This window comes from Odocoileus virginianus, chromosome 16 (genome assembly GCF_023699985.2).
Source record: "Odocoileus virginianus isolate 20LAN1187 ecotype Illinois chromosome 16, Ovbor_1.2, whole genome shotgun sequence".
Lineage (NCBI taxonomy): Eukaryota > Metazoa > Chordata > Mammalia > Artiodactyla > Cervidae > Odocoileus > Odocoileus virginianus.
In genome coordinates this window covers 15,503,217-15,529,796 of record NC_069689.1, presented here as the reverse complement: position 1 = coordinate 15,529,796, position 26,580 = coordinate 15,503,217, and the positions used below count along the sequence as shown (strand labels likewise).

At 50.2% G+C, this 26,580-nt stretch overlaps 1 protein-coding gene and 1 long non-coding RNA gene across 3 annotated transcripts in view; one reads left to right on the top strand and one right to left on the bottom strand.

Moving 5' to 3' along the window:
• Positions 1–336: 336 nt before the first annotated feature.
• Positions 337–26,580, top strand: part of BDKRB2 (bradykinin receptor B2) — a 30,604-nt gene continuing 4,360 nt past the window's right edge. The window contains exons 1-2 of one of the 2 annotated variants that reach the window (XM_020899133.2): positions 337–761; positions 23,852–23,959. In XM_020899133.2, coding sequence (XP_020754792.1) covers positions 23,886–23,959 — 74 coding nt within the window. In that variant the 5' untranslated portion in view covers positions 337–761; positions 23,852–23,885. The remainder of the gene's footprint in view (positions 762–23,851; positions 23,960–26,580) is intronic. The other variant, XM_070477876.1, reaches the window with a different exon arrangement.
• Positions 16,423–23,090, bottom strand: LOC139038693 (uncharacterized). The gene is made up of 2 exons (XR_011491758.1): positions 22,894–23,090; positions 16,423–17,563 (listed from the first exon to the last, which is right to left on the bottom strand). It is a non-coding gene; the product is annotated as an uncharacterized lncRNA (long non-coding RNA).

Genomic DNA, 26,580 nt, shown 5'->3' with positions numbered 1-26,580 from the left:
AGAAGAAAGCTATTATTTTAGGGGTCACCTGTTAGGTATCTGAATTTCACATACATAGTTTCTTTTAATTGAGAGAAAGAATGGGAAAGTGGTTAAGAACAGACTTTGGAGCCACACTGCCCGGGTTCCTAGGAGGATTAACTGAGTGAATGCATTTATGTCTTTACAAAGCGCCTGCCACAGTAAAAGCCATATACTTGTCAGGACTGTTCCTAATCCTCACCACACCCCTTCTGAGTGTTGTCACCATCCCCTCCACTTCAGAGTTCAGAGAGGTTAAGTCACTTGCCCGGGGCTTTTCGCCAGGGAAGTGGGGCTGAAAACCCCGGGCTGACTTGGAGCCCAGAACGTGTCTGCCAACCGGAGCCTCTCAAGGCCAGCCTGTCTACACAATAGAGCTCTCCGCGGACTGACTTGGAGGTGTTCCATGCGGCTGGCCCAGCTCCCCCGGCTCAGAAGCCAGGAGGAGCCCTGGGCAGCTACAGCCACCCTGCCTGGCCTCTGCAGGTCTAGGTTCTAGAAACAGTAGCCAGCCCGGCTAGGGAGGGTGCTGGGCAGAAGCTGGAGAGCTGAGCTAGCCTGGAGGTGGAGGGAGGAAGTGCCTAGAAGGGCGATGACATCACGACCCAGCCCTTGAAAGATGAGCTGTTCCCGCTGCCACTCCAGCTCTGCTCCGGAGGCTCCTCGGAGGACAGGGAACCTCAGGCAGCCTTGCTGGACCAGGGAGCCGCGGAGGTGCCCTCGATTATGCTCCGGACAAGGTGGGTGCTGGGCAGGGGCTGGACGGGCAGACCCAGCACAGAGGGAGGGCGGGCAGATGGGTGACACACCCAGGGGCTGATCCTTAGGCTGGGAGAGAAGTTTTGTTCAGCTCCTAGGGAGCTTGGAAAAGTTCTCTTCCTTCCCTACAAGTAACAGGAAGGGTTCCCAGCAAGAGAAATTTTCTTGTTTTGTTCTAGGTGTGTCTTCTTTCTGAACTGAGGAGATAGGCAGGCAGATGTGTGTTTGTGTGAGCGATTTAGTGATCTGATTTTATAGGCTCCGGGTGGATTCCTGCACTAAAGCAAGGAGAAGCGAACGAGCTGCAGTGAGAAAGGTGTGGCGAATAGACTCCAGAATCTGGCTTTGCACTCATAGCCCTGCCACTTGTTGGCCCTGTGTGACCCTGGACAAGTTACTTAACCTCTCTGAGCTTCAGTTTCTCATCTGTAAAGTACCCTGCTCACCTACTTCCCGGGATGGCTGGAGTTATTCAGAGCACAGACGGAAGGGGTTGTAAACTTTAGCTGATTCACATTTGAAGTGGCTGCGATGATGATTCAGATAAGCTTCTCATCCCTCCTGTCTCGTTCTGGGTGGCTAGGATGGAGGGATAAAACAGTACCTTGGTCCAGAGCATCAGCTCTGCATCCAGACCTAGCTGGCACCAAGTTCTGCTCTCATCCCCTGGGTAACATGTTTGCATCCATTTTTTTTCTTGTTTCCTGACCCAGAAAGCTGGCCTGGCAGGGTGGTGGCAAAGAGAGAAATAGGCTGATGAAGTGAAGTGTTGCATATGCAGTAGGTGCTCGATAAATCGTAGCTGTTATCAGAACTGCCGAGGGCATGTAGTTTTACCAACCTGGGTCAGGGTGGGAGGTGGGCGTTGCTCTCTCCGGGGCAGGTTAGAATGTGCCTCCCTGAGTCAGGCTCCCTGCATCTCCTGCCGACCGCAGGAAGTGGGTGCTTCAGCCCAGGTGTGAGCCGTTGCGGGGATGGAAGGCTCAGGACCAACCGTGTCCCATATTCCTCCTCTCAGCAAGAGAAGGGCTTGGCGGGCTAGGGCTAGAGGGAGCAACCCGCAGGTTGCTGGAGTCCTTCTGTGTTCTGTGTCCTTCTGGGCCCCGGCAGTAGTGGGAGTGGTGGGGATATTCCACAACAGGAGACCCGAAAGCTAGCAGGGCGCGTTTATTGTTTTTCTCCTGCTCCGAACAGGAGCCAAACAGGGGTTGGAGTCAGGAGAAGGGGTTTTGAAAACATTGCAAATGCAGGCTCCGTGCTCACCCCACCGGCAGGATCACAGGGTCTCATCCCTGCTCTGCCCTGAGCTCACAAAACCCCTGCAATCGTGGGCTCTGGGATCCTCATGGAGCAGATGAGGAAACTGAGCCTCCGAGTCAGGATGTAACCCAGCAGAGCCCTTCGCTTAGGGTCTGGGAAGTCCTCAACCTCTTGGTGACTCAAGTCTATCACTGGTGAGCAGTCGGATGATTGACTGATGGTGAGATATAAGGACTTCGGATTAGACAGAAATGGGGAGATGCTGTCCCATGGCATCAAGCAGGGGAAACATCCGTGCCACGTGGTTTCTGCTAACACAGTGATTCTGTCTGGATAAAAAGTTCAGAGGGGGTCCAAGGGTAAGACTAAGGGCTGTCCTTCTGACCTGTGCCACCTCAGGGTCAGAGAGGGTGCACCCGGGACATGGGAGAGGGGCCTGCAGACCCAGCAGGGGATTCTGGTTTTCAAAATAAAAGCAGGGACCATGTCTGTCCCGTTCACTGCCGCCTTGCCCGCTCTTAAACCGTGCCTAGTATAAAGCGGATGCCAGTCAGTATTTGCTGAATGACTAAATAGTGGATGCATGGATGAACGGATGGATGGATAAATGAATAAGTGAATACTGATCACTTGGCAAGCACTGCAAATATACAGCATGTTACTAACTTAAAGAAGCCAATATGAAAAAGCTACATACTGCAGGATTCCTATTACATAACATTCTGGAAAAGGCAAAACAGTGAAAAGATCAGTGTTTGCCAGAGTTGGGGGCAGGGAGGGATGAACACACAGAGCACAGAGGATTTTTACGGCAGCGAAACTACTCTGCATGAAATTATGGTGGTTTGGGTCTTCCCTGGCAGTTCAGGGGTTAAAACTCCACACTGCCGTTGCGGAGTGCGTGGGTTCAGTACAAGGCTGAACCCACACAAGGCATTAATACCTTGTATGCCGCAGAGCACGCAGTGCACTATGATGGTGGACACATGTCATGATGCTGCTGCTGCTGCTAAGTCGCTTCAGGCGTGTCAAACTCTGTGCGACCCCGTAGACAGCAGCCCACCAGGCTCCCCCGTCCCTGGGATTCTCCAGGCAAGAACACTGGAGTGGGTTGCCATTTCCTTCTCCAATGCATGAAAGTGAAAAGTGAACGTGAAGTCGTTCAGTCGTGTCCGAATCTTAGCGACCCTATGGACCGCAGCCCACCAGGCTCCTCCGTCCATGGGATTTTCCAGGCAAGAGTACTGGCAAATGCAAGTGGCAAGTGCCATTGCCTTCTCCGACACATATTTATACATGTGTCCAAATCCATAGAATGTACAACGCCAAGACAGAAGTAAACCATAGACTGGGTGACACCATGTGTCAGTGTATGTTTGTTGATTGTAAGGACGCAGCACTCCGGGTGCAGGATGTTAATTTGTGCACATGTGCAGCAGGAGGTACAATATTTGGAAACTCTGTCCTTTCTGCTCAATTTTTCTGTGAACTTAAAACTGCTCTAAAAATAAAGTCTATTTAAATTTTTTTAAACACACACAGCAGGACTGTGTTTTGAAGATTCGGAAGGCACTTAGGGTATCCCAGGGCCACGAGTCTAATGAGCAGAACTTCCTAAGACTTGAACCCAAGACTCAGTGCATCACCCACCCATGCCCACCCAGCCCAGGAGTCCCCGGAACTCCGAGTAAGCTTCCTAGTGCACATGCTTCCAGGAACGGGAAGCTCACTACTTTTTAAGTCTGCCTGCTTCATCTTGGGAGGATTATAGTGTTAAAAAGTCCTTCCTCACTTAGACTGAAGCTAAATCCCGCTTCCACTGACCACTGGCCCACTTTCTATCTCTTGGATTTGGACTGTATAATTCTCATCCTATGGGTCCTCCCTGAGTGAAACATCTACAGCTCCTTAATCAAAACACACTTTCCAGAACAAACCCAAGGAATAAGGTGTTCCTTTGACTCTGGGATCTCTAGGGTTCTGGACACTAGAAAAATGTGAACCCCCTCTAGGGAAAAATAAAATCATCACTGCACAAAGCAGGGTGGAACAAGCATGGGCTCTGGGTTCAAATTCTGACTGCTTCCTGCTGCAGAAGCTCTCTGAACCTCAGTTTTCTCATCTGCACAATGGGGATAGTCACTCTTCCTTCTGAGGACCAAGGAGGTTTAGCTCAGAGGGTGTTGATGCAGTGCAAGTGGGATTGCGGGACAGGCTCACTGCAGGTGCCCACCTAGCAGAGGGACCGCCTCTGGGGACAGGACCGCCGGGTGTTGTCTGCCCTGCAGTGGAGTCACGGCAGCCTGAGAGTTCCCAGGCGACCGACCACACTCCAGGGTGAGTGTGGCCTGACCGGGAAAGACCAGCCATGGACCACACTGCCCTAGCAAAGGGCTTCCTGGGGAAGCAAACTCGAGGGGAACTTAGGCCTTGTCCCTGCCCCAGCCCCCAAAGCCACCAACCCCCAAAGCCACCAACCCCAGACCCATCCTCTTAATCCCCATGGCTGAGATTCGGGGTCCCCAAACCCTCTAACTGGGGTTCCATCACTGTCCCTCCCATCTCATCTCAGGAACCGACAGACACACTGTCCCTGAGAACTCGGGGCCCCAGACAGCTCCCAGCCTAGCTCCCCTGCACTGGGATTTGGGGCTTTGGAAACACCATGCAGTGTTCTGCCTCCCCCACCCAACTGGAAGCCGCTCCTGAGAAAAGACTGAATGCAGCCCAGAGCATGGCACCCACTGGGAATACCTGCATGCCAGGGCTGACACCCTGACTGCAGACGGAGGCTTTCTGGGTCTTTCCAGAGCCTCTGCAATTGCATCTCCCAGCCAAATTTGATGAAATTAATCCCATCAAATAATTCAAGAAAAGGAAAGATGTGTTACAGGGGAAAAGTAGTTGATCAGTTAAACCAGCTCATTTCTAAGGTATGGCCAATTGGTGGTAATGTGATTGTGAAGCTCTGTAACTCTTTGGGCAACTACATGTTTAAAACAAATATAAAAATTAGGAAATAATCTGGAACAAAAAATTCTTATGAAGTCAGCTACATCTGAAAATGGGGAAAGAAAAGGAAGGGAGAAGGACAAGTGTGCTAAAGAATTTTTAAACTGAAGTATTGTTGATTTTGGAGAAGGAAATGGCAACCCACTCCAGTATTCTTGCCGGGGAAATCCCATGGACAGAGGAGCCTGGCGGGCTACAGTCTGTGAGGTTGCAAAGAGTTGGACATGATTGAGTGACTAAATCACCGCTGCCACCACCATGGCTGATTTACACTAAGGATTTTATTTTAGCTGGAAGAAGAGTTACTTTTCTACTATTAATGCTAACAGGTGAATACAAGATTTAATATATTTGTTAAAAATTTAAAGATAACCATTAGAAGAACTGAAGAGTATATATATAATTATATATTATATTTGTAATACATTATTATAAATTATGATAAGTTAATGATAATTATCTTACTTTGTACTCAGCAGAGTCAATATATTCTAAGGAATATTGATTGAAATTGACCATGTTCTAGGTCCTAAAGAAAAGTTTAATATAGCTCTCTTACAGGCTGCATTACTTGACAATACTATGGAAATAAATATCAAATATAGAAACTAAGCACAACAAATCACTGTCAATTTAACAAAACACTCCTCCTCAGAACTCTTCTATCAGAGAGCATCAGAAGTGAAGTTATAGATCTTTGAGAAGTGATCAGTTATAAGAACATGGTTAACCAAATTTATGGGATGCAGCCAAAGTCATACTCATAGGAAAATTCATGTTAAAATAATTATTATTATAAAGATTATCACATTACTTTTATGCATAAACAGTAAAGATGGCAACTCAATGAATAAAATGTTCAGTTCAAGAAGTTAGACAGACCCAAGAAAAGTAGACGAAAGAAAAGAAATAGGAGAAAAAAGTGACAAAACAAGATGATTAATTAGAAAAGGAAAAAATATTAAAAACAGTATCTCATCTAAGGGAAAACGAAAACTTGCCTCTATGAAAATAGGGGAGGAGAAGAAAATACAGGAAGTGATTCGGGCCACGTGGAGAATTCTAAGTTGAGGGAATGATGAGTGGTCACTTCACTGATGGTCAAGAGCCGCCTGCAGCAGGGCTGGGGCTCAGCATCCCGGCCTTCTCAGGCCGTGGGAAGGAGGTTCTGCTCGGTTGGAGGTTTCTGTCAGCCCCATGAAGGCCTTCTTTCCATCCTGGCCTCCTGCTCCCTGGTGGGGAGGGGAGGGAGTGCTGGAGGTGGGGGTGGGAGGGTGGGGGTCCCATGTCCCTGAAGGCGGGAGAGCGCAGCTAAAGGCCCTGCCCAGTGCCGTGGCCCAGGGCCTGCTTCAGCATTTTATGTGTAAGTCTCATCAGATCCCACGGAACAACAGCCTCACAGATATGCTAAGTATTTAGCCACTTATCCTTTTTAAAAGAGTCAGTATTTTAAAATTGGGATGTGTAAATGTGAAAGTTGCTCAGTCGTGTCCAACTCTTTGTGATTCCGTGGACTATACAGTCCGTGGAATTCTCCAGGCCAGAATATCGGAATGGGTAGCCTTTCCCTTCTCCAGGGGATCTTCCCAACCCAGAGATTGAACCCATGTCTCCTGCATTGCAGGCAGATTCTTTTTTTTTTTTTTCCATTTATTTTTATTAGTTGGAGGCTAATTACTTCACAACACTTCACTGGGTTTTGTCATACATTGACATGAATCAGCCATGGAGTTACATGTATTCCTCATCCTGATCCCCCCTCCCACCTCCCTCTCCACCCAATTCCTCTGGGTCTTCCCAGTGCACCAGGCCCGAGCACTTGTCTCATGCATCCCACCTGGGCTGGTGATCTGTTTCACTATAGATAATATACATGCTGTTTTTTTGAAACATCCCACCCTCGCCTTCTCCCACAGAGTCCAAAAGTCTGTTCTGTACATCTGTGTCTCTTTTTCTGTTTTTCATATAGGGTTATCGTTACCATCTTTCTAAATTCCATATATATGTGTTAGTATGCTGTAATGTTCTTTATCATTCTGGTTTACTTCACTCTGTATAATGGGCTCCAGTTTCATCCATCTCATTAGAACTGATTCAAATAAATTCTTTTTAATGGCTGAGTAATATTCCATGGTGTATATGTACCACAGCTTCCTTATCCATTCTTCTGCTGATGGGCATCTAGGTTGCTTCCATGTCCTGGCTATTATAAACAGTTGCAGGCAGATTCTTTACCAGCTGAACCACAAGGGGAGTCCAAAACTGAGATGTGTCACATAAAAAAACTTAGATTGCCAACTTCTCTAGAAATGCAGATGTCTCTGAGCAAGGCTGAACTTGAATCCCCCACCTGGCCACACTCAGCTCTTTAGGTAAGACCTTGACCCTCCAGGTGCCCACTGCTCACCCAGCATGAGCATCTGGTACCTCCAGTACCCCCACCTTAACAGGCCCCTGTGGGCATTTGAATTCAAGGGTCTGCTTTCCATCTTATCTTGGGAAGTACAGGCCTAGTGAAGGCCACCAGGGTAGAACTGAGCTATTTATAATGTGATGAAAGAACTCTCAGAGCAGATTTACAAGGGCCTGTGCTCCCCCTGCCACATCCACTCCCCACAGGCTCACTGAAAAGAAAATCCCATGTAAGGGAAAGCTAAGGCAGGCTCCTCCCCACACCAGCCTCCAAGTGTTGAGCTATGAAACGGGCCTGTGATAAAGCTGCCAAGAGACTTAGAGATGGGGCACTTCCCAGGCTTAAAGCAAGAACACCCAACTATGGAGCTGAAACCTTATTGGAGGGCTTGACCCCTCCCAGCAGAGAGAGGACAAAAATGGTGTGAAACCGAGGAAAATCTGAGCTACCAGGATCCTATGCACATCACCTCTCCAGTCCTCTGAGCTTTCGTTCATGCTGTTCCCGTGCCTACAATGCTTTTCCACACCTTCTTTGAGCTTCTTCATCTGGCTTATTCCTACTCAGCCTTTAAGATGAAGGGGTCCTTCCTTCCGGGAAGTCTTCTACACCCCCCTCAGAGGGCTAAGTCTCTCCTCTGCGCCCCCACAAAGGCCAGGGCCTCGCCTTAGCCATCTGTCTATCTCCAGCTCCCATTTCAGCGCCTAGCAGAGCGTCAGGCTGCAGCGTGCAAGGGAGCCTGAAGCGCCCTCCTAGTTGCTGCAGGCTGGACCCTGTCACTGTGGGCAGAGGTCAAGTTCTCTCCCAGGAGGGTCCAGCCCTGTAACGTGAAGGGCACATCTGAATGGGGAAGGACAGGTGGTGGGCTAGACCAGGCTGGAGCCCAGATCGGGGGAGCGCCCCCTGACCCAGGCGCCATGGCCGCCATACCTCTGGCAAAGCTGCCCCGTGCAGGGGTGGAGGAAACACTCTCTGAGGGGACAGAGATGCTCTGGGGCTTGCTGGCCTGAGGGCACCACCCTTGTGCTTGGGGCCTGGTCTGCCTCCCCCTCAAGGACACCGTGTTTCCCTGGGCGGGCTAAGATGTCAGGGCGGGAATCATGAGGTGCATTCCGGCAAGCCAGCGAGGAGACCAGCCATGCCACTGGTGGGGGGTGGGGGAGAGGCAGGGAGAGAAGACGGGGAAAGAGGGGCAGGGGCTGGACACTCTGGGGGAAGCCTGGGCCCTGGTCCGGGTGCTCCCCACTCTAGCGCATCATCTCCAAACCCCAGCTGGGTGCTGAGTGCCCTGATTGGGCCACCTTGCGTGTCCCCAGTGGTGGACGTGTGTGTTTACCGTGAAAATAAATCGCAGTCGTGGGGACTTTCCTTGCAAGTGGCCTGGGGAATTTTTTTTGAGAATGCGTGGATTGTGGTGGCTGGGACTGAGGGGGTGGACGTGGGCCCCTAGGAGAGTCACCGCACAAACCACTCCCAGGTCTGGGGGACTGCGGGGGCAGCAGTTACTCCAAGGCCGGGAAGGGAGCCAAGCGTTAATGAGATCCAGGACTGATCCCACTGGGTCCTCACCACCCCCTGCAGGCAGGACATGATGTCCCCAGTCATACAAATGGGGGGACCCAGGCCCAGAGCGGGGGCCGCTGGCTCAGTCACACTTCTTGGTAAGTGTCAGAGCTAGGATCCAGATGCCCCCAGATGGATGCTACCTCTCAGCCTCTTTCGTTTGCTGCACGAAGGCCGGAGCTGGCCTGCGGATGCTCTGAGTTGGGGGTGAGGACAGGTGACCAGATAACCCAGAGGTGGGGAAAGGGGGAAAGCAGTGGGCAACACACAAAGGAAGGGTTTCCCACGGCAGCAAACACATCCGACCCAACAGAGGAGCATCTCCAGACTCAGGAGAGAAGCGGGCTGGGACAGTGAACGTTCTTCCTCCAGGGAAGGCAGCAGAGAGCCACACCGAATGAGAGAGGGCTCAGGGAACACGCCATCCTTGCTGCCGTCGTAAAAAAGTCACTTAAAGATGAACCCCAGGCGACAGAGACATGGGTCAGAAAGAACAGAGGCTGGGGAAGGATGTTTTTGGTTCCTTGGGACCCCAAATGCAAAGAATCAGCCTGAATCCTGTGACAGTAAGTGGCTTTTGGTGGAGCAAGAGAATCCCACCTCCCCCAGAGTTTCCCTCAATCACTCCCCATCCAGGTGCTCTTTCCTGGGTTCTTAGAAGCCCATGATTCCACCTGCTTGATACCGGCCAGGGTTCCTGGCCCTCCCCAGTCAATAGGAATTGACTAGACAAGAAATTCAGGCAAGGCTTTATAGGGGTCCATGAGATAGCAGGAGAGAGCTAGAACAGATGCCAGTTTCCCTTGCTTGCTCCTGGAGGCAAGGTGAGCTGGTTCCTTATACAGGATAGAGCAGGTATGTGTCCAGGGATGGCTTAGGAGTTTTGCCCACTCTTTTGGCGGGGGAGGGGGGCATGCATAGTACCCTGTTTTGCTGCTGACACCCTATTTTTGTCCTGGACTTTTCAGAACTGGCAGTTGGGTGTTTTTGCTCTTTTTGTATCTTCTTGTCTGAAATCTGTGCCAACTGCACATGCACGCAGTTATTTTTAGTCCCTTTTACTTTCTTTGTATTTCGTAGCTAGGGGAGATGTAGTCTGTTCTGACCCAAGTATTGCAGCACTGTAGCAAAGGGTCCCGAGTCCCAGGCTGTCTCGTGCTCAGAACTGGTGGTTGGGTAAGACGGGAAATCACTGAAGAAACAACTTCACGAACCATTTCATTCTGAATGAAAACCTGACTGCCCATTGATTTACCAGCTTTTGTGTAAGCAGAGCCTTTTCTTTGAGCTTGAGCTGGCTGATTACCTCTTATACAAGCTAACCCATCATTCATTCGCTACTTTGAAAATACAAATAGAAGAGAAAACTTGGCTTATTTAAATAATTTTCTTCCAAGAGTAATCAATGTTCTTCACAGAAAATGTGAAGGCTACTACAAAGAATGAAAAAAACCCAAAGAAAAGCCAGCATTCCATTGCTCAAAGGCAATAGTGACTAATTATTAGCAAGGCATGTGTGCATGCTCTGTCATGTCTGACTCTTTACAACCCCATGGATTGTAGCCCGCCAGGCTCCTCTGTCCACGGGATTATCCCATCAAGAATACTGGAGTGGGTTGCCATTTTCTCCTCCAGGGGACCTTCCCAACTCAGGGATCAAACCCGAGTCTCATGCGGCTCCTGCATTGGCAGGCGAATTCTTTACCACCGAGCCACCTGAGAGGCCCGGTTATTAGTAGTAATAATTCGGTATTCAGCCTTCCAGATATTTTTCCTGCTGTGTTATACATACGGTTTAGTGCCCAGCTTTTTCCCCATCTGACATCCTCTCCAGAGTGTTGGCTGTCTTTTGCTGAACTCTTTGGAGCATCACTGTTCACGTGTTTAATCAGCCTCCTAATCTGAAAAATTTTTGCTTGTTTCTTATTTCCCTAATCCAAGGGGGGGGAGCCTTTTTTTGTCCTTTTGATTGTTTTCAGAAATAACAAGCAAAACGTAAAGGGTATTTTTTTAGGTTCTTGATTTGCTTCACTGAATTATCCCCAAATCCAATTTTCTGGATTTGAGGCAGATTTGAGAGCCTGTCAACCCTCTGTATCCAGAGAAGACATAGAAGCTCTCATCTGCAGGCCTCCCTCCTTCAGCGTGTGACTAGCCCACTAAACATCTGCAAACCAGATTGTTTTATTCTTGTCTTAACTCCGAGGATTCCTGAGGAATCAGGGCCAGGCAGCCAGGAGCTGGAGCAGTGGACAGCATGGTGTCTCACTCTTATAAGAGTAATCCCTGAGTGCCCACGTGGGTGCCAAGAGACTTCAGTTGTGTCCGACTCTTTGCCACCCCATGACCTATAGCCCGCTAGGCTCCTCTGTCCATGGGATTCTCCAGGCAAAAATACTGGAGTGGGTTGCCATGCCCTCCGGACCCCGGGATCGAACCTGTGTTGCAGGACTGCTGAGTTACCAGGGAAGCCCAACTGAGTGCCTACGAATCATCAATCCCACATCAGCAATGAGGAAACCAAGGCTCCTAGAGGTCCAGGGACTGAGCAGTGAGAAGAGGCACAGAACTGTGGGCCCGCATCTCCCTCCTGGCCAGGCTTTGAGCAGAGTGCACCGGAAGGTGAGCAGCTTGGGCCTCCCCCTGGCACAGGCCCCCTGTGGGCCAGGCAGGGCATCTCCCAGGCTCTCCCTTCTGCTTCCTGAACTGTGACATATGCAGGGACTAGGCGAGCTCGTGCATGTCAGAAATGCACCTCCACCCCGATTCAAAGAGTTGGAAATTTCCAGCTGCTTTAGCTCTGGGAATGATGAGCCCTGGTGGCCTGTACCCACAAGCAGTGTCTTTGGGAGTGTCGGGGACCCAGACCAGGACCCACAGACCCCTAGTGCCAGCTGAGCTGCAAACTACAGTTCCCCGCAGGGTTATAGTGGGGAGATGCCAGTCCCCCCGCCCCCCACTAGAAGAAGGCTGCCTGCTGAGGGTGGAGTAAGTGCAGAGGTTGGGTGGTCTGAGGCCAAACCTTGCTTCACAGCTGGGTGGCTTTTGGGGGATTAGTAACCTCTCTTCCCAGGTGGCTCAGTGGGAAAGAATCCACCTGCCAATGTAGGAGACGCAGGTTCGAGTCCTGGGTTGGGAAGATCTCCTGGAGAAGGAAATGGCAACCCACTCCACTATTCTTGCCTGGAAAATCCCATGAACAGAGGAGCCTGGCTGGCTACAGTTTACTGGGTCGCAAAAGAGTCGGACAAGACTTAGAGACTAAACAGAAACACTGACCTCTCTGAAGTTCATTTTCATCCTGAGGTTGGATGTCACACCCAGAGTAACACTTCTATAGTGTTCTTGGAGAATTAAGGGAGATCGGGTCTGTGAATCTACTGACAGTGGGCAATTCCAGTACCTTCATATCATACAAATTTAATATATGTGTCTCTGTACACACTGCTATATTTAAAATGGATACCCAACAAGGATCTACTGTATAGCACATGGAACTCTGCTCGCAGCCTGGATGGGAGGGGAGTTTGGGGGAGAACAGATACATGCATATAGGACTGAGTCCCTTTCATGAAACTATCACAGTGTTGTTAATCAGCCATACTCCAATATGAACTAAAAAGCTAAAAAATAATAATATATATGTCTCAAACTGGAAAGGCTGAGGGGCAGGGAAGCCATGGGGTTAAATGGGACAACCGCATGTATTCCCTAGGGCTAAATTCATAGAATTTAGGGAAGCTTGGCCCAAATACACAAAAAACACTGCCCAGACTTTACTTGAATTCTTCCAGTGACAGGGAGCTCACTACTGCTAATAGCAATACAATTTAGCAAATATTCAAAAGCGGCTATGCTACCACAACTTCAAATTCAGAGAAGCAAAGACTCTGTTCTGTGCTTGAGTGACTGACAATGTGACAATCAAGGCATGTGTAAAGAGAATGAAATTGCAGTGTGTGTGTGTGTGTGTGCATGCATGCGCGCGCACATAGTGAAGTGAAAGTTGCTCAGTCATGTCTCACTCCTTGCAATCCCTTGGACTACACAGTCCATGGAATTCTCCAGACCAGAATACTGGTGTGAGCTGCCATTTCCTTCTCCAGACGATCTTCTCCACCCAGGGATCAAACCCGTGTCTCTTGTGTCTCCTGCATTGCAAGTGGATTCTTTACCACTGAGCCATCTGGGAAGCCACTGTTAATGTAGAGTTGGGCCAAAAAAATCTCTAAATGGCAAGAGTCTTCTAGCTTGAAAATTCCATGGTCCTGACACATCTGGGGTACTTGGAAGTTTACAAAGTACTTTTGCATCTAAATTCCTGAGTTCAAATCCTACGCCATCCCTGTCCACTTAATAGCTGATAAATCTGGTCAAGGCCGTTTACCTAAACTTGCACAAGCCCCTCTCTGGAATCTGAGCCTGTCTTTTTGTTTACTAAGATGAGGACAGGGCTGTGCGCCCCACCCTCCATACAGGACTGAGAAAGGCACTTCTGCACTGAGTCTCAGGCCAGGTTCTGGTGCCAAATTCTGCTGAGGCTCAGTTTAGAAATGTCTGTCTAGAGCTATTGCAAGGACTGAGACAGCTGATATTTGTTAAGTGCTGGCATAGAGCAGATGGTACGTGCATTGCTGTCAACATCATCATCATCATCTTTATTCATCCTTCTACAATACTTCCTGATCACCAGCCCTGGGCCCTGCATATGGGGGTTTCTCTGTAAGGTCCTTAAAAATGTGGGCAAACAAAATTAAAGTTGTAGGCACTTTACACATTGTGGCCAGTCTTCACAAACCCTTTGCAGGGGTGGTTATACCTACTGGGGCTTCCCTTGTGATTTAGCGATAAAGAATCCGACTGCCCATGCAACCCACTCCAATATTCTTACCTGGGAAATCCCATGGACAGAGGAGCCTGGTGGGGGTGGGCTACAGTCCATGGGGTTGCAAAAGAATCAGACAAGACTGAGCGTCATTGTTTATGAAAATGACAGGCCCATTTTACCAACAGGCTACATCGCCTGCCCCAGACAAAAACCAAGACACGACCCAGGTTTGCCCAGCTCCCGTGTCCAGGCATGATGTGAGTACCAAAGCAAGGGACAGGGGGCTGATATTTCCTGTCCTCTGTGCTTCTCCATTCTTGGGGGATGCCAGGCCCAGTCCGCTGCAGATCACCCTTTCATTCTTTTCTAAAGAAGGTATAACACGAACAGAATCCAGAGCTCTGGAATTCTGAAGGTTGACTCCCTGGATTCCAAGGGGATCAGCCTCCTGCTGTGGAATCGGGCAGAGGGTAGCAGTCACAGGGCTGGGAAAGGCTTTCCTATTTGACGTATAATTGATTTACGATGTTGTGTTGCTTTCTGCTGTATAGCAAAGTGATCTAGTTATACATATATATACATTCTTTTTCATATTCTTTTCCGCTGTGTTTTTAATCACAGGATGTTGAATATAGTTCCCCGTGCTATACAGTAGGACCTTGTTATTTACCCATCCTATATGTAACATTTGCATCTGTTAGCCCCAAACTCTCGCTCCATCCATTCCCCAGCTCCGTTCCCCCGTGGCAACCACAGGTCTGTTCTCTGACTTGTGAGTCTGTTTCAAAGATAAGTTCATTTGTGTCATGTTTTAGGTTCCACATATAAGTGAGGTCATATGGTATTTGTCTTTCTCTTTCTGACTTACTTCACTTAGTATGATAGTCTCCAGGTCCATCCATGTGGCTGCAATGGCATCATTTCATTCTTTTTTATGACTGAGTAATATTCCATTGTATATATATATACATTTTCTTTATCCAGTCCTCTGCTGATGGACATTTCGGTTGCTTGCATGTCTTGGCTATTGTGAATAATGCTGCTTCATGAACACGGGGTGCATGAATTTCTTGAATTATGGTTTTTTCCAGATATATGCCCTGGAGTGGGATTGCTGGATCATATGATGGTTTTATTTTTTAGTTTTCTGAGGAAACTCCAGGCTGTTCTTCATAGTGGCTACACCAGCTTACGTTTCTACCAACAGCGTGGGAGGGTTCGCTTTGCTTCACACCTTCCTCAGCATTTGTCACTTGTAGACTCCTTAATGAATGATGGCCATTCTGACCGGTGTAAGGCTATACCCCTGTGGTCGACCTGACCGTGGCTTTGACTTGGGCAGGCCTGATGGGGTGGGGCAGGTACCCTGGATCTGGGAAGCTTGGAAGCTTCAGGGAGCCTGGCAGGAAGACACATCTGCTTCACCACGCCCAGTGAAGGGAAACTTGCTAAGACTGACTCATTCTGCCCATCTCCATAAGGGCTTTTGGTTGCCAGTGAGTGAGGAGATGAACCCTGAAAAGGCAGCATGCTGACCCTATTGCCTCTGCTTGCATGCTTCTCAGAACGGGGAGCTCACTGCTTTCCCACGGCAGCTCATTTCCGCTTTAGGGACATGATTCTACAGGTGTCTCCAGAACCAATAGTACAAGCTCTCATTCTCCCAAAGAGGAAGTCCCAGAGTTGTCAAGGCAGCTATCCAAGGTCACCCCCTGGTACCCAGGGATGGAGGCAGGACTAGAACCCAGGCTTGATGCCCAAAGCCCTGGACCCTTCTACCTCTTTGCTATAGACTCAGACAAGGGAGGGATCCCTGCTGGCTGAGAGGTCAAGGAAGGCCTCTCAGAAGAGGTGATACTTCAGACGGTCCTTGAAGTATGGCACTGGGGTGTGGCTTGATGTCCACGTTCTTTTCGCCCTGCCCAGCACACCTGTGACTTTCCTGCGGTAACACACACAGAGCATGGCAAACATGAGGAATGAAAGTCTGTTGAATGAATGAATAAATGGGCAGAAAGGCCACTCCCGGGAGGTAAATGGGTGTGGGTCCCCTCAGAGTCAAGGGCAACTTGCAGGGACCCTGTGCAGGAAGGAATAAAAAGCCACCTGCCTCAAGTTTGGCATTCACCACTCATTCTTGGGCAGGACCCAAACCTCTTCGTGCCACGAAGTGTTGTTTTTTCTCTGCGGTTGGCCAGAGTCTCCACAATATTTTCCTCCCACGTGTTTTATAAACCGGGCTAGATGGGAAGACTGGTCACAGCACACAAGCTTGCGTGTGACTGAAGCCCCTGTCCCCTCCTCCTGCCCCAGCAAGGCCAGGGCCACCCCTGGGGCCACCAGGACCTCCAGGGAGCTGGGGCATCTACTGGGAAATGAGGATCTTCAGGTCACCAAATCTGAGCGGTTCCTGAACAAAGGCTTTTCTGGAAAAGCCTCCCTCTGGACTTTACATAGTTTTGGCTTTTGCTCTTTTGCAAAGATTTCTATTTCCTCCCATTATAAATTATTTACACGCTCGTGATGAAAAACCCCAGAACATACAGGAAAGTGAAAAGCAGACACCTTTCTGTTTAAAAAATCTTTTTATTGAAGTATAGTTGATTTATAATATTGTATTAGCTTCTGAGGTATAGCAAAATGATATATATGTGGTGTGTGTGTGTGTGTGTGTGTGTGTGTGTGTGTGCTTGCTAAGTCACTCCAGTCATGTCCAACTCTTTGAGACCCTATGAACCGCAGCCCTCCAGGCTCCTCTGTCCATGAGATGCTTCAGGCAAGAATACTGGAACGGGTGGCCACGCCCTCCTCCAGGGAATCTTCCCGACCCAGGGATCGAACCCACATCTGTTATAGCTCCTGCATTGGCAGACGGCTTCCTTATCACTAGCACCACCTGGGAAGCCCTTGCAGGATCATGTGGTAGCTCTATTCTTAGTGTTTTCAGGAAGCTCCATACTGTCATCCATAGCGGCTACACCAACTTACATTCCCACCAGCAGTGTAGAAAGGTTCTCTTTCCTCCACATCGACATTTTTATAATAGTCATTCCTACTGGTGTGAGGTGATACCTCAGTGTAGCTTTGATTTGCATTCCTCTAATGATTAGCGACGGTGAGCAACTTTGCATGTGCTTATCGGCCATCTGTATGTCTTCTTGGGAGAGATGTATATTTAAGGTCTTCTGTTCATTTTTTGATTGGGTTGTTGGGGTTTTTTGGTTGTTGAGTTGTGTGAGCTGTTTGTACATTTTGGAAATTCAGCCTTTGTGGGCTGAATCGTTTTGCAAATATCTTCTTCCAGAAGAACCTCTTTCTAATCATGCAAAGGCAGCTGCTCTTACAGTTTCGTGCGTGTCCTCAGCACACCTTTCAGGGGCTGGGAGTATGAGGTTTGGGTTTTCTGAACATGTTCACAATCAGGCCTTAGCACACAGCCCTGTTTTCTGCACAAGATGAAGGCAGTTGTGGGATGATTTAGAAAAAGCAAAACGAACAGGAGGCTTAGGTACCATAATTCCACGGCCCGGGTTCAATGCTGAGCTCTGGCGCTAACTGGCTGTATGTCCTGAGAGAACGTCCGCTGTCTCTGGGCCTCCATGTCCACTTCTGTAACATGAAGGTGTCTGATGAAAGAGTGTCCAGGAGCCCTTCCCACCCTAATATTCCAGAATCCTGTCAGGCTAACCTGGGCTTCTGGAATTATTCTGGAGCAGAAGGAAGAAAGAAGAATATGTCAGGTACAGAAACCCAGCTTTCCAGTAAGACAACCCCTAGGGTTCTGCTTTCACTGGCCCTAGACCTGTGGGTGCATCCCAATGCCTGGTCACCTCTGGCCTGGACAGACCCCTGACAGGCCACTCCAGCAGGCGAGAGGCCAGGCCGTGGCTCTGCCTGCACACTGGTGTTTACTTGCTGTGTGACTTTAGGGCATCTCCTCACCTCTCTGGGCCTCAGTTTCCCCCTCTGTCATGAGGAGCTGGGGGTAAGTTGAACATTTTCTTTCTTTCTTTTTTTTTTGAACATTTTCTTTTTAAGTAGAACTCTTTTCTCCAAAAAACTTGTTTGCAGAAACCTAACATAGAGCAGAGAGGAAGGAAACCCTGACACATATAGCTCCTTTAAAGTATGTCAAGCATTGTCCTAAGCACTTTACATTCATGACCCTGCCTCTCCTCACGGCAGCTCCACAGAGTGGGTGCTGTTAGCCCCCCATTTGACAGGCGGAGACACTGAGGCCCTCAGGGGCTTCAGCTGCTTGTCCAAAGTTATACACAGCTAGTAAGTGTTAGGGCTGGGCTTCTGAGGTTGTTGGATCTCAGTAGTGAAAGTCCAGGTCCCCTGTCTTTCCAGCCCCATGGGGATATCCCCTGGCACCCAGCCCATGCTCTTCTGCACACACACACTCTGCGGTTTGTGCTCCGCAGCTCCTCTCAAGGTCCAAACCACAAGTGACTGATGAGATTGAGACACTGAGGTTTTCTGCGCCCCGAAACCCACATCACTGATGCTGAGCAGGTCCTGGGGGCCCCGCAGGGCCCTGCTTGGCATCATCACCAAAAGGTCCTAGGGACCAAGGCCCACGGGCTACCAGTTTCCAGCCTGTGCTGATCTCCTAGCCACGCTCATGCGGCCAGCAGAACCCTGGTTTGCATTGTCCACCTACAGCCACCTGCCCAGACCTTCTTCCCTCGAAGAATGGCGTCACAATGCCCCCTTCAGGCCAGGGGCAGCCAGACCTGAAAGCCCACATGATCCTCAACTATTCACAGGGGGTGCTTTGCATCAGGAACTTCAAGGAGGGGGATGAGGCCTTCCGAGGCAAGAACAGTGCCTTGGCGTTTGGACTCAGGCAGACCTGGGTTTGAATCCTGGCCCTGCCTCTGGCTAGCTGTGTGATCCTGAACCGTCTCAGGTTACTTAGCTGTCTCTGCCTTCCTGCCTGGTATATGGGAATAATGATACATCAAGCACACGGTCTTGAGGATGTAGCCGGCAGAGCACACAGTAAGTTCTTCCACTTCCCTTTGCTTCTACTCTGGAGATGCGTCTGCTGGGGAGGAAGAGAAAAGTAAGGATCACCCTGCCCTCTATCGGTCAGTGAGCAATCATTTATTGAGCCCCTGGTAGGAATCAGAGAAAGGAAGACACAACACAGGCATTTCTGATAGACCTGCACTAAACAACATCGTGGAGAAGGAGGAGGGGGAGAGGAGGGAAGAGAACTCCGCTGCTTGAAGGTGTTCAACTGAGACAAAGCCAGCGAAAAAGAGACTGCAGTGTACGGGGCTTAAGGCACGTGCTCGGTCGTGTCTGACTCTTTGAGACCCCATGGACTAGTAGCTCCTCTGTCTATGGGGATTCTCCAGGCAAGAATATTGGAGTGGGTAGCCATTCCCTTCTCCCGGGGATCTTCCTGACCCAGGGATCAAACCTAGGCCTCCTGCATTGACAGGCAGATTCTTTATCTGAGCCACCAGGGGAGCCTGGCAATGGGAGACAGGGACTAACAAATTTATTGCAAGGAATTGGCTTACGTGATTGTAGCGCTGACTAGGCAAGCCCAGAATTCATCAGTAAGGCAATCAGGAGAGGTGGCCAGAATTCTCAGGCATGGCCTGTCCCCAGGTGGAACTTCTTCTTCTGGGAAACCCTGCTTCTGCTCTTAGGGCCTGTCAACTGATCAAGCCAGGCCCACCTAGATACTCAGGATGATTTCCTTTAACATCTGATGAGGGATTTCAATAACACCTTCAAAATGCCTTTACAGCAACATCTAGATCCATATTAGATTGAATAACAGGGGGCTGTAGCCTAGACGCGTCGACACATAAAACCAACCACCGCAGGGCATTTTGTGAGGCTTCATGGGAGGGTTGGTAACTGACTAGGTCTCAACTTCAAAAGGTAGAAAGTAGGAAAGGGGATTCGGGCATCTGGGAGCAGCCCTGGCAAAGGCGGAGGGGTTGGGAACTTAAGAAAGAGCCTTGGGAAGCGGATGTGGGTCATTGCGGCTGGAGTCCCATGGAAATACATTTCATACAAAGGGACTGAAATTGAGGAATAGTTTAATAAATAACAATAACCAACGCAATGCATTCTCTTAAAGGCATCCTTATGATGCTATAGAACAGCATGGAAAATTTGTCTTGGTCTGATGGTCTATGTAAAACCACAGGAGATGGAAGTCTGATTGAAGGCATATGAAAAGAGATGTTTCTTTTCAGAAACAGAGATGTGGGGATAGAACTCTGAGAGATTTTAGCATTTTTAAATGCTCTTTACTGTGGTCATATTATCTTTTTTTTTAATGGAGAGGTTTATTTTTTAAGAGGAAAGATTGGTGTTAGGCTATCAGCTAGAATTGCTCATTCATTCATTAAAACTACAAGGCTCAATGTGGGGCAAAGAAGCAGAATAAGCTAATTCTAAGAAACTGGAAACAGACGAAGACCAGCAGGAGCCCCAGGCTCTGAGGATGAGAGTCCGGGAGGCGTGTCCTGTCATCGCTGCAGGAAGCAGGGTCATTCGGGTGTGGGGGGGCGATGCTCTGCTTTTCCAGGCTCCCCCACTTCCCGCCACCCTACCCCACCTCCATATGTGTTTCCAAAATATTCCAGGCCCATAAAATGTCCAAATGCCAGAAGGGCCCACAATGCACGTTGGACCGAATGGATCTGATTCAGCTCTCTTGGTGTTCCCAGAACAGACGTCGAATTCCCAGAACCCTGTCCATCCCCCCACAGACAGCTCTGGCCTTTTCTCAGGGAAAAAGAGAAAAAGCCCCTTGGAAACTGCCCAGGCTGCTTCTCCTTGGTATCAAGGCTGTTACCGACCGTGCGGCTCTCCTGCCACGGTACTGACGGTGATCTGCAGTTCACCTTGGTAACTGTCTATAAACAGCATCCTTCCTCAGTGGTCACGTGAAACAGATTTTAGAAAAAACCATTTATTCCAGCGAGGTGTCCGGGAAAGGGTTCTGAGCTGGATTTGGGAGACCTTGCTTCTTTCTAGCTCTGGCCTTGACTCCAACCTGAGTGGTCTGAGAGATTTTACTTATTTATGGGGCAAAGGTTTTCCAAGAGACTGAGATGTGCTAAACACAGTAGCAGGCGCGGCGAAAGACGGGGAGATCAGCGAGACAGGTGTATTTACTACCATAGGCCAGTTGCGCATGTGCGCGCACACACAAGGCTATCACAGCGAGACCGGATGCAAAAGGCAAAAGTTGACAACCCCACCCCTCGGACCAAGGAGAGAACTGTGTGGTCTCGAGGGCTCCCCTGGATTAGGCGGGCTGGTGATGTGCCAGCGACCAGCTCATCTGTCCACGCAGCAGTGGAACTGTGTCTGTAAAGCATCGCTGGGGCTGTGCCTCGCGGGGGCTCCTGCAGCAGATGGGGGTCCCTCCGAGTACCCCCCTGGGTGGTGCCGGTTCTGGACGCATTCACCACGTGCTTTGTGAGCTTGACATGGATTCCTCACACCTAGCATCTGATAGTTGAGAAAGCGAGGCACCATGAGGTTAAAGAGCAACCCAATGGAGGGGGACCAAATTCCAGGTCTGCCTCCGGAGCTGGTAAGCCTGACCACAGGGCCGGGCCTCTTGTTTGTGACCTGGGTTTCCGACTGGACCCCTCAGGCCGTGTTTCCTTCATTCTGTTGTTCTACACACAAGCTCTGACATCTTCATCACCTGTATAACTACTTCTTTTTTTTTCTTTTTTGGATTTCATTTTTCCTTTTCTTTTCTGGCCACACTATGCAGCATGTGGGATCTTAGTTTCCCAATCAGAAATCACACCCATGCCCCCTACGTTGGGAGTGGGGAGTCTTCACCAGCTGACCATCAGGGAATTCCCACAACTGTTTCTTTAATAACGACTCACTTCTGAACTGTTAACTGTATATCACCAACTTAAATGGAAAATGAGTATCATTTGTCACGAAAAATACCCTGCTGAAATAAATACAATAGATCATAAGCAAGCAAGTCTGGTTAGATTTGGGTGTCCAGCCCAGGCGCTGGGCCTGCTGGTTTTGTTGAAAGGGGAGTTACAAACACCAGAGAGGTGCTGAAGACACACAGCCCCAACATGACACTTTTCTCCAGGGTTCAGCTGGAGTTGGTGTGGTTACTAAGCACATGGAGAGGAGTGGCTGGGGGATTATTTACCTTCCGATCCACAGCCCTCGTTTTGGGAACTATCTCCCAGCTCCAGCACATACCCATGAAACAGTGGGCACGAGCTGGTCACCTGGTCAGGGTTCCATAAAGGCAAACCCTGGCCCTGGTGAAAGTGATGCTGTGTGTCCTGGGGCGGCCATCGCCTCACAGCCCTTCAGATGGCGATTCTTGGGGAACCAAAATAGACTCCCTCTGGCACCAAAACAAAAATGAAGAATTTCTCTGGTGGTCCAGTGGTTAAGACTCCATGCTTCCAAGGCAGGGGCTTGCAGGTTCAATCACCAATCAGGGAACTAAGACCCCACAGGCTGCGGGTGGCGCAGCCAAAAAAAAGTGGAAATGACTCTCAGCAGCACCAAGAGCCAGTGTTTATGTGATTCAACAGAAGGAAATACTTTTAAAGTTAAGTCTTCTTGGATCACATTCTGAGAGAGATAGAGAACAAGTGAATCAGGATGTTGGATGTTTTTTCTAAAACATCGGTTTGAAAAACAAGGGGAAATCCCAACTGTAGAGTCACCGTCCCGTCACCCCCACACAGACGCAAGGATCAGAGTCTGGGGGAGCATGGGTCCATCCCCCCACCCCCGGCTGTGTCAATGAGAAAACTGAGGTCCAGGCGATCTAAGGGACTCCCTCAAATAGCACCCAGAGGACCACACACTGACCACTGCCACCACCCCAGGTACCCGGGTGCCCACCACAGCCAGCTCCCCACCTCCAAGCCCTCAAATGCGTCCCTGACACCTGAGTTTGTAATCCCCAGACATAGTTCGGGTCCAGTAGAAGATTGAGAGGCCACGTTCAAGCTGCCTAATATGCAGAGGTATTTAAAGAGGGTCTACTTACAGAGTGTAGACAGCATGTGGGGGTGACCTCTGCGGACGACCCTTTCCTCCCAACCCGCGGCCTGAACCCCAAGAGGAGACGGCAGATGTCAGAATCACTGGAGTTGAAAAGGCCCCAATGGGAGCTGTGAACCGGGGCTGGGCCCAGTCAGTCCCTGGAGGCCCGCAAGGGAGGAAGCTAGGAGCCAGATGCCCTCCTCCCTCTCCTCCTCCCCCAGCCTCCTGCTGCTGCCCTGGAGCCAATCCCCATAGAAGCCAGACTGCAGCCCCTCCTGGCGTGGTCCCCGCATCCTGGGGCAGGGCCAGAGAGAAGCAGGAACGACGACGCTCCCACACACGGAGCATCCGAGGCAGATGCAGAGAAACTAGAGCTGCCCCGGTCTCCCACCATCCCCCTGGTCCCCAAACCGCCTGCCCTCTGGACAAGGGAGACAGAAAAGCCCCCCACTTTGGTTTGAACAGGAGAGCAATGTTGATGGACATTAACAAACAATTAGGATCCCGATGGGCTGACTCTGCCAGATCTGGGACACCTAACCAGGCAGACCCATACCAGGGGGCATGGGGGGGAGGGTGGGCATCACTCCCCCAGGGTGACAGAGCCGGGAGGCCCTGGGTTACCTGGGCAGCTGTCACTGTCTTGATGGAAATGGTGACCTCGGCAGGCAGGCTGACGGCCCTCGCCTTGGCAGGGAGCCCCACGGGGGAGGGGAACTCAGCTCCACCCCGCCCCACCGAGTCTCCAGCGCCGAGCGTCACGTCTGGCTTCTCCGTGAGACCATGAGCCCCTGGAGGACAGACACCGCGCCAGTCCTCACACTGTGTCCTGGCACCCGGTGTGTGATGGGTACTTAATAGATATTTAAGTGAAGAACCCTGTTTCTCTCCCTAGAGGAGCATGCATGCGTTTTATGGTCTCCAGCCCCACCATCTAACCATCTCCATCATTTCTCCTCCAGGGAGGCCCTCACTCACCTCCCCCTCTGAGTCCCAATGTTCTCGGCCTGGAAGAGACCAATGTTCCCATCTATTCATGAGGACACGGTGCCCACCACTGCGTCCTTCGGGTGAGTCAGAGGGGCTCCTTGATTTCCTATTTCTGGGACAGGGGTGCAGGCACTCTGGGGAACGCCTAGGAGAGCATGCCCCTCCTCTCTGGGACGATAATGGAAGCCCACTTGAAACAATAGGCAGCGTTAAATCCTAAGTCAAAAGTCCTCAAGGGCTGGTGTTCAAATCCGCAAGGGCCTGTCAGGAGCAGAAGGGAGAGGACTGTTCTGCTTCTGGGCTGGGTGCTGCAGGAGGAGGGGAGCACCGGACAGGTGGTCACATGTGAACAAGCGCAGGGTCGAGGGAGGACGTGAAAAGGAAGAAATCAGACAGAGACTGAGTCCGGTCTCCATGGAGACAGGATGTCTCCAACACATGGCCGACTTCTGAGGAAGGTCTGGACACTCTAAAGAGAGAAGGGGGGGGGAGAATGAATCCTCAGTGGAAACAGAGGAAAGGGAGGGTCAGTCCTGAGGGGGCAGTGTTGGGGGGAGTGGGCAGTGGGGCCCAGCTGGAGCTCTCAGTCCTGTGGCAGGAGGGACCTGCTAGGGAGATGACCAATGGTCATGTCAGTACAGGCCATGGAACATGGGCCCGATCACTCCCAATGAAGCCCTCCCCAGACCACCTTCTAACAATCCTGTGGCTTCTCGGAGTCAGGTATGGGCCAGGAGCCATCCTGTTGGCTAGGGACTACTTTGCTGGAAAATTAACAAGTAGCATCAGGTGGGACACTCGAGTCTCTAGAGAGCCAGACCACAAGAGACAGAACTCCAAGTCTGGGGCTCTGAGGAAACAGGGCTTCTGCCCCTGCAGAAATGACACCAAAGGCTGAACTGAGGGGACCATGCAGGGTAGGACTTACCTTCAGAGGCTCTGCAGAGAAGACTGCCAGTGTCCACGGGTCAGGAATTCAGGGCTTGTCTCTGTTCCGTGATGTCTGGGGCCTCAGTTGGAAGATGCATAGGCTAGGGGACCAGAATCAGCCAGAGGTTTCACTGGGGCCAGAGGATCCACGTCCAGGGTGGCAAGTCGGGGCCTCTGCATGCAGCCTGTCCGTGTGGCTGCTTGAGCATCCTTACAACGCGGCGGCCGGCCTGCTCCCGAGCAAGAAACCCAAGAGGCCCAGGAGGAAGCTGCAAAGCCGCTCACACCTTAGTCTTAGAAGTCACACACGGGCACCACCACCGTGGGCGGGCAGCGAGTCGCTCAGTCTGGCCACATTCACTGGAAGAGGAATTAGACTCCACCCTTTGCAAGGAGGTTTATCAAAGAATTTGTGGGCATAGTAAAACCACCCTCCACGAGAAGAGTATTTCTAGTTCCATCACTTGCTCCTTGAAGCACTCAGGGGCAAAGCCTCACTTTCTTAGCAGCCAGTGATGACTGTCCTTTTTTTCTCTTCTTCAGCCTCATCCCTTGCCACTTCCCCACATCTCGTCCCCCTGCCGGAACCTGCCAGTGGCTTCCCCACTCCTGCGCTCTGCTCAGGCTACTCCTTCTGCCTGATCTGCCCTTCCTCCCTCTCGGCCCCCGTTGGCATGCCCTGCATCCTCTGAGCCCCAGCTCCAGAGTCATCTCCGACCTCCTCCCCTCCTCCCACCCCGAGGCACTCTTTCCACGCTGGGTCTGAGGCATCAGGAGCTTGGACAGGGCAGGGATGTGTGGTGTCCCTTTCTCGGTCCCCACAGCCAAAGTGGAGCTCAGCACGGAGGAGATGCTCAAGAAACATGTAAGGATAAATCCCATGGATGAGTGAGTTCATCACAGGTCCCCATTCTGGCCCCTCCAAGCCAGTCAGCTGCTCCGGGATGTATAGGGGCTTTTCCTGGGAAATCCCAGAGGGTGATCAGCAGATTCTTTCTCATACTCTATTGCTCAGCCCCTCTCCCACAAGCCTACCCAACAATCAAACTGCCCAGGAAGAGTCCCTCCACCTCCGCTATTCCCGCATCCACCCAAAAGAGCACTTGGAACACGTTCAGTTAGTCCTGCCCTCTGCACTGTGCTTTCAGCTTTTCGATATGTCTTCACACCTACTCTTTGATTTGAACCTTGCAATAGCCACGCAAGGCAAATCAACGAGAGAGTAATATTCTACTCCAAAGAATAACAAAGCGGAAGCTCAGACGTAATTTACCCAAGACCACAAAACTAGGATTGGAGCCCATGTCTGTCCAAGCCCCATGCCTCTTTGCTGAAGGCAGAAAGGAACTAGCCTTAGAGAAATACTTGCAGAAAGTGAACTGCCTTCTGGTCTGAGTCTCACCCCAGAATGAAAGAGAAGCCAGCGGGTTAATGATAAAATCAGCAATGTGAGAATAAGAACTGGGACTTCCCTGGTGGTCCAGCTGTTAAGATTTTGTCTCCTAAAGCAGAGGGTGCTGGTTCAATTGCTGGTTGGGGAGCTAACATCCCACTTGCCTTGGGGCCGAAAACCAAAACCTAAACCCGAAGCAGTGTTGTAACAAATTCAATAAAGACTTTAAAAACAGTCCACACCAAAAAAAATCTTAAATAAAAAAAGACAAAGAACCAGAGTGGTGCTCAAGTTTGACACTGTTTATTTTAATAAGTTCACACGCACACAAAAAGGTAATTATTCTTGTTTATTGAACCGAGTGCAGTGCATGGGACT